Source organism: Crocodylus porosus, unplaced genomic scaffold (genome assembly GCF_001723895.1).
Source record: "Crocodylus porosus isolate Cpor-Errol unplaced genomic scaffold, CroPor_comp1, whole genome shotgun sequence".
Lineage (NCBI taxonomy): Eukaryota > Metazoa > Chordata > Crocodylia > Crocodylidae > Crocodylus > Crocodylus porosus.
The window spans coordinates 22,495,369-22,503,092 of NW_017728911.1; the positions used below are offsets into that span (position 1 = coordinate 22,495,369).

At 41.6% G+C, this 7,724-nt stretch overlaps 1 protein-coding gene across 2 annotated transcripts in view; it reads right to left on the minus strand.

Moving 5' to 3' along the window:
- Window positions 1–392: 392 nt before the first annotated feature.
- Window positions 393–7,724, minus strand: part of FBN1 (fibrillin 1) — a 204,211-nt gene continuing 196,879 nt past the window's right edge. For both annotated transcript variants that reach the window (XM_019533627.1, XM_019533626.1), the window contains 3 exons: window positions 6,649–6,880; window positions 5,377–5,554; window positions 393–1,674 (listed from right to left, as the gene is read on the minus strand). In XM_019533627.1, coding sequence (XP_019389172.1) covers window positions 1,285–1,674; window positions 5,377–5,554; window positions 6,649–6,880 — 800 coding nt within the window. In that variant the 3' untranslated portion in view covers window positions 393–1,284. The remainder of the gene's footprint in view (window positions 1,675–5,376; window positions 5,555–6,648; window positions 6,881–7,724) is intronic.

Below are 7,724 nucleotides of genomic sequence, written 5' to 3' on the forward strand. Positions count from 1 at the left end.
TTGAAGCAGGCCAAAGAGGTTTCAGCAAAAGGACTTTTGAAATGAAATACACATGTTTTCCGAACAATGATTTAACATCCGATTTTGCATGCTTTGGCTATTAGTATTACTGATTGACAGGATTATTTAGGTCAGAACGTTGGAACTGTTCTAACTTGCCTTTTTTGGAGCGATATAATCATTTTAAAGAACTCTACTTCTGATTAGCATTGTTAAATGCTTCTTTCTTTTCAGTCTTCCCTTACAAGAACAATGAATGCATAGCAGATGCATACATTCAATAATGAACTGGCTACAACTGTGGTATATCCCACACTAACTTCCTAAGAGAAATGCATGAAGCACAAACATGTAGTTTAGTGTACTTTTAGCAAGAACACAAAGCCACAGAATAAACTAAAAAAACAAACGGCTTTATTGTGACATTTATGACATTGAACCCTTGATATGAATGATTATGGGTACTCTTGACATGTGTTACATAATGTCATGGTGTAGGAGGGCACTGATTGTCATCTGACTTTTGAGAATGTTTAATGGTCCCTACTGACCTCAGTGCATTTTGTTAAGTCACAGAAATTTTATCATCAGGTTTGTGTATACAGTTAACAAGTAGTTGGTCTTTATAAGCACCATTACAAACCCTCACATTAAGGGTATTATTAATCTAGTTTACAAATGCTTCATTGATAAAAATAGCATGATTACAGTATACACACACTTAATTTACATGTATTGTATTATAGGCATAACTGAGATAAACTACTGAGCTAACTTTGGTTGATTGAAGTATTTAGACTGAATAATGGCAATTTTGGCTTCTAAGTTGTGTAAATATTACAGTGCATTTATAAAACTAGATTGAAAAATTACTAGCACCAAATGGATATCATAAATGGCTGACCTAGTAAGTTGTAGTTGGAGAAGCAAAAGTTTAAGAATTACAAAAATAGAGCAGTCCATCGGTTGAAAGCACATTCTTGTACCCCTGCTGAAATGATGATGTATCTCAGCATCAGTGGCCAACTTCCAATGATCAAAGTCCCAGTTTTCAAGATTCAACATATCAAGGTAGCTCAGCTACACTTATAAGAAGCCTGAGAAAGTGGTTGTTCTGTTCTAGGGTATTCATCCTGTACCTTGCTTTTGTTATAATATAATAGTGCTCATTCATACAAATGTACTCATGAAAGACTGTACCTATGATATGGAGAATCTGATCGGGAGGAACATCGGTTCTACCTATCTATCTTTGGTTTAATTATTTGGTCTTTGGTTGATGAATTAATGAAGCAATATCTGAATTTTCATTTTTAGGTTATCTCCCAGCTCACCACTGAGGTAGTCTTTGTCATGTTTGTCTTCAAGCTGATTAAGTTCCTTCTTTTTATAGAGTGGAATACTACTGATTTGTAATGAATAGGTTCCAGGCACTGGCTTCTTCTTTGTAAAGTGAAGATAGCTTATCCCTTCCTTTTTATTGATTTTAAAGAAACCATCTTCATTTCCAGAGTCAATTAAATATCGGTTATGATTTGTCAGTGTTGTAAGAGCAGGAAGCAGTTCCAGGATTCGATCTTTGTTATTAAGCTTGGAGATGTTGAAAGAAAAGATGGCTGTTTTTTCAATATCCCAGCTGGCAAGGCTGATTACTGGTTCTCTCTCCTGTTGCTCCTGCATGAGAACAAATGACATTAGTCTGTGCTCTGTGATAGGCTTTTCTAAACTGCTCTCCAGAGAATTTCTTCGCAGAAAGAAATAAGCTGCCCAGTAAGAAAATTAAACAGATTCTGTTTTCTTGCCCACCTTATGCCCTGTGCAAGCCTCATTTGATCCAATGGCAAAATTTACATACATATTTTCGGGGAAAGGATTGGTCAAAAGAAAACACAAATCACAGTTACCTGAAAGCAGTCTCTGCCTGAGACATGTATTTAATGCTTTTGCATGTGCACATAGGTCTGGTGCCTTTCAGAGACAGTCAGACCCCTTCACTCCCATTTCACCCCCTATACCCAACAGTGTGCATGCCTCAGTCACTTCCCTGGACATCAATAGCAATAGCAGGCTGAAATGAAAAATGAAGTGTGTGAGATAATGTGATCTGAGAGGAGCACAAACAGGTTGTCTGTTGGAGCAGGTTCCTTAGTGCTGCTATGCTACATCCTAAGGGAGCTGGATATAAAGGACTGTACATGGTGTCAGCTCTTGACTCTTAAGTCAAGGTAATTGAACTCCTCTAGTATGTGAGCTAAGCCATATGGAACAGTGTATTTATTTGAAACAAATCTCAGGGAAAATAAGAGGCGGCCAGCTTGAACTTACAAGCTTGGAACCTTGCCACAGCTGCCAGGGTTATGTCAATGCAAATCCTCCTTCACAAAGGCTAAATTCTTTGCCCCCAAACATGCCACTGACTTTTAGGAGTGAGGTATCATATCTGAGGCATCCCAGTTTGTTTTCCACAGATCACAGCTTCAAGTACACTTGCTGCACCCTGCTCAATCACTGATCTCACATGACTTTGCACCCATTTCCAAAGGTCCTACAGAAAGGGACCCAAAACTCCCCACTGCATTTCTATGCGCCAGTAAAAAGCTGCCTGCTGGCCTGTACAATTGCAAATTATATTACATGTGTAAAAGTACCCCCTGGAACCCTGCATTAGCACATGGAAAGATTAGATTTGCATACACGGTAACATGTGCAAGCTGTAAACTGCTGGGCACTTAATTCGCATGTGCTTCAGGGGTATCTGGGGAAATCCTCGAGGGCTCTCTGGGTTATAAAATTTACTTCCGGGGTAGACAACTTCAGCTTCACTGAGGACTGCTTGCAAGGTGCCCTTCCAATGGATGGTAACCATTGATGGGAGAACTGCACTGCCAAAGGAACACTACACTGCCATGCAGGCACATGCAGAGATTCCTCCAATACTGTGGAGTGAGGACACCATCTGTGGTGATAAAGAGCATTCTGACTTGCTGCTTTTCCAATCCGTCCTGGTTTTAGATACCCATGAACAACCATGGGTGAGTGGCCTATTGCAGAATTACAGCAGCTGGCTGGGATTAATCTGGTGAGCCACTTGCATCCTGCAGGCTCTGTTGTATACCCATGGTTCACACCAGTGGCCTGTTCCCTTGTAGCTACTATGCTTGTTAGTGCAGAACTCTCCGCGTGTCAGATCACAACTGTCAGGGCAGTTGAATGAGGTGGAAGGGAATGAAAGGAAAAGCAATCTATGATATGGCACCATTTCAAATGTACTAAAATTTCTAAAAACATAGCTATAAACTTAATGGGGTAAAATAATTCTTGAAGGAAGTTTTATGGCTTACACTGGTCAGACTAAAATAGCGGGGGACAACCTTTTTGTCAAGTGTGCCACAAATTAGCCCCACACCCTCCCCAAGTGCTACTCAGATCCCCTTCGCCTGCCCAATGTATTCTTCTGTTTTCTGCTCCAAGCCTTGCTGATTTGCTGCTCTGCTTTCTGCTTCCTACCTTGTGTTTCCTACCCAATTTGCTGCTTTGCTTTCTGCTTCCTAGCCTACCTGCTGTTGTGCTGCCTGTCCCTTCCCCAGTCTGTCGGATGCCATACACACAGGCTACCCATACCACCTGTGGCACAGATACCCCAGATTAGCCAGCCCTGGACTAGATGATTGCAAGTGTTCTTATCGCTTTCTAATCTATAGTTCTACGTATCTATGAAAAGTTCAAATGAGGAGCGAAAACCTGTGTTTCTCAGATAAAACTCCCATTGATATGAATGAGAGCTTTATGTGAGTAAAGACTGTATTACTGGTCCATGGCACAGGTAAGCCTGCCATGATGGCTTCTTGAGATCGGCACTGCAGGGTGTTAGCAAGTACAGTGCATGCTTTTCTACCATTTTTCTGCTGGGAAAAAGACAGGAATGTAACAGGATTACAAGCCCCTAGTAATGAAGCTCTTCACTTTTGTTAACTCAAAACAGTGGGTTTGATGAAGGTATTATTTGCCTTTAATAGTATTCTAAGAAATATGATGAAAGGCTGAGAGCCATGGGACTGTTCAGCCTGGAAAAGCGCAGACTCAGGGGCAATCTTGTGGCCACCTATAAGTTTATCAGGGGTGTTCACCAGGATCTGGGGGAAGTCTGTTCACCGGAGTGCCCCAAGGGATGACAAAATCGAATGGTCACAAACTCCACCGCGATCGATTCAGGCTAGACATAAGGAAGAATTTCTTTACTGTCCGAGCCCCCAAAGTTTGGAATAGACTGCCACTGGAGGTAGTTCAAGCACTCACTTTGAACGCCATCAAGACACATGTGGATGTTCATCTTGCTGGGATCCTATGATCCCTGCTGACTTCCTGCCCCTGGGGCAGGGGGCTGGACTCAATGATCTTTTGGGGTCCCTTCCCGCCTGAATGTCTATGAAATCTATGAAATGTTTGCCAAAAATGAAAGGAAAAAAATTGCTCACTGGAGTAAGTGAAAGAGGACTTGTATCCACATAAGGAGATTCAGGTACTCACATGATAGACTCTTATTCTTGTAAATATTAAGTGGCTTAAGTAATTTCTTATTAACATTGTTAGGTGTGAGAGGCCAATAACAACAACCAGGAGGGTGGGAGGCAGGTAAGCCCCTCTGAACTGAGCTAAACTTTACTGTCTGATGCACAGTTACTTCTACCTAAGAAAATACAAGTCACACTGCTCTCTCTAGTGATTATGCTCTGAGTTTAGTCCCCTCTGCTATCTGGGCCATGGGATAAATACCATGTGCAGGACTTCTTGGATGGCCTCTGGCTCACAGCAAGAGGCCTGGGTGACTGTAAGCGTGTCCGTATATCTCATTAAAGGCTGCAGCAATCGGATGCACTGGAGTCCTTCCAGATTCAGCATTCAGCCTCTGGAACTCAGTGTTTATGTTGGAGAGGGTCCCATCCCTGCATGCTCAACACAGTCCTATTCAGCAGAGGACCCACCCACTCCCAGAACGAAGTGTCCTGATTTTGAGAGCAGGTCACACGAGTATTTTACACTCATGCTGTCCTCCAACATCAAGAACCATCTCTGCTCTTGAGCACACTGCTTTTTGGGTAGTTGGGTGTGTGGTTAGCTTGAGTGTTCGATGCAAATAGGAAATGAGTAAGCATGTCAGAATCCTCCAAAGATGACCCCTCCTTGATGAGACCTAATAGTTTCGGAAAGCCTCCACAAACACTCATGAGGTCCCAAAAGCAGCTCTTTGGGTCACACAGAGGTGACATGCCTGCCTACAGCCTGAATTTTTTCCCTTTGGATTCTTTCTTTGTACACAAACTCTCCAGCTGGCTCTCAGGAAAAAACCCCAACTCTTTTCCCAAGAAGGTCAGTTACCTCTGCTTCATCTGCAATGGTTTCATTAGTGCTTCTGCGCTTCCTCCCTCTCTTGTGGTAGCCGTTGATTTTACATTCATAGCAAGCTTCTGGAGACAGAGAGTTGTCATCTACTTCACCACTGACTGGCAATTCCTGAGCCTGACCTTTACCAAGTCCCATGCCAGAAACACAGTGTCTGGTAAGTGAAAAAGGACAAATCAGTTCCACTTAAGTTATTCAGCTCATGTGACCCATTCCCCCCACCCCAATCCTAATCCTGTCCCAGAAAATGTGAAGAGTTTTGTTACTTAAATTACTTAAATTACAAGTTACTTAAATTGTTTCGTTACAAACAATAATAATGAAGGAATTTAGCATTCTTTTCCTAGGCAAACCTCTTACTAATGCCAAGAGGCCAACTTCTCTATTCAGTCCTAATGATGCCACTGCTTTGGCTCAGCACATAGCTCAGGAAGGCTCTGCTTAACAGAGACTTGAAAATATTTAACTATTTAAAAACACACACTTAAAATTTCATAAGTAGCAAGTGGCTCTGAGTCCATTTCAAAGTACTGAGTTTTTTGTTTCTCAAAATGTGACCCCTTTACAAAGTCTCAAGTTGGGCACTGAAAATTTTGGCCAGAGTCTTTGTCCTTTTCCTCCAAATGTCTGTTCCTAAAATTCCAGTGAAGATAATGGTCCCCAGTGATTGTGGGACCAGATTTGTATCGTCTAGTTTGCAATTAGATTTTCAGAAGGATTATTCTCTGATTTTCATTATGAAACAAACATATACAGAAAATGATTCCTTGAGCACTTAGTGCCATTCAGCTAGAAATCTCGGCTCACATCCTATAAAGAAATTTCATTTTGACAGCTTTGGAGAAACATTGCTTATCTTTAGAGCCATAGCAAAGGGTGGGATATCCCAAGTAGGCAACTTAGCCAAGACATGGGCCAGGGTTCCCTGCAGTCAGAGGGAAGCAGAAGTGGTGCACTATGGACTACTGCATCTGGTGGACTGACTTCTTTGGCAATGACTGGACAACGCATGCAGCTCCAACAGTACCTTCATCTCTGTCCCCTGCCCCTGCCCCTACCTTATTTGCTCAGAAAAGTTCAGCTTCAAGCATGGGAGGGACTGAAATGCTTGCACACTTTCCTCAGTCCAACCCCATTCCCCATCGTCTCTGCTGCCTCCTGTGGTGCTGCAGCTCCACACCGATAGGGAAGGGAACAACATACTTTGGCCCTGTAATGACGATTAGCTTAAATATGAGAAGCCCTTACCCTTGTCCTATTCTGAAGTAACCAGGTGGACATCCACAGACATAGCCACCTTCAGTATTTGAACACCCATAACTGCATGGGGCTTGAGCAGAACCGCATTCATTGATATCTTGGCAACCTCCACTAAACTGTTCATAGTGAAATCCGGCAGGACACATACATTTATAGCTTCCCAAAGTATTGTGACAAGATGCTCCTCCACAGATGTGTGCAGAGAGGCATTCATTTTCATCTGGAAGGGAAGCAAAGCATATTAGAAATGAGCTTTTATTCTTAAATCTTATTTAAATTATCCCTGTTTTGCAATTTCAGAAAGAACTAACTTCAGACAGGAATGAAGGAATAATTGACAACACTTTTTCCAAGAGCTAAATCTTTCTTTTTTCTCTTCAAGTATGAGATAACGATAGGTAATGGAATTTTAATGAAGAGAGGAACAATAAAAATACCTTTTGCAAGCATCTGGGAACATTGAAAATCAATGTAAATTTGGACCAGCACCACTCCACAGTTCAGTGGTATGGCTGTCTCAGATTGGGAGGTTAATTTGTGGTCCCCTTATTCGTAACGATGCTTTGAAATGTTATGATATGAATACTATACTGTTTGAAAGAAATTAGTTTGAATTGAATGCAAAGATCAGATCTAATAGGGTTGGTTTTAGTACCTATTTTGAAAGACTTTTTGTAGCCTTTTTTCAACTTCAAACAATTTGCTCTATATTTTCAAAGCAATCCCTTTAACTTCTTGCAATATAATTTATGATATGGTTTACAACACAACTGCCTGGGCTGGAGATGCAGTCACATGTTGCACAAGGCATGGGAGGAACCAAAGCATTCTTTAGTGATTATCTACATTTGTGCTGCAACAACCTCAGAAAGTCCCTGAACACTACATTACATAAGGTCAAAAAGATGCAAACTGTTTTCAGAAACAAGACTGCCAACATTAAGGGAAAGGCTTTGGAAAAATCTATCACACAATTCCTCCCCTGTGGTATTTCCCAGGAGGCCCAGACATGCATCTTCAGCATGTATGGTAAATACTACAGATAACTGGCATATATATATATA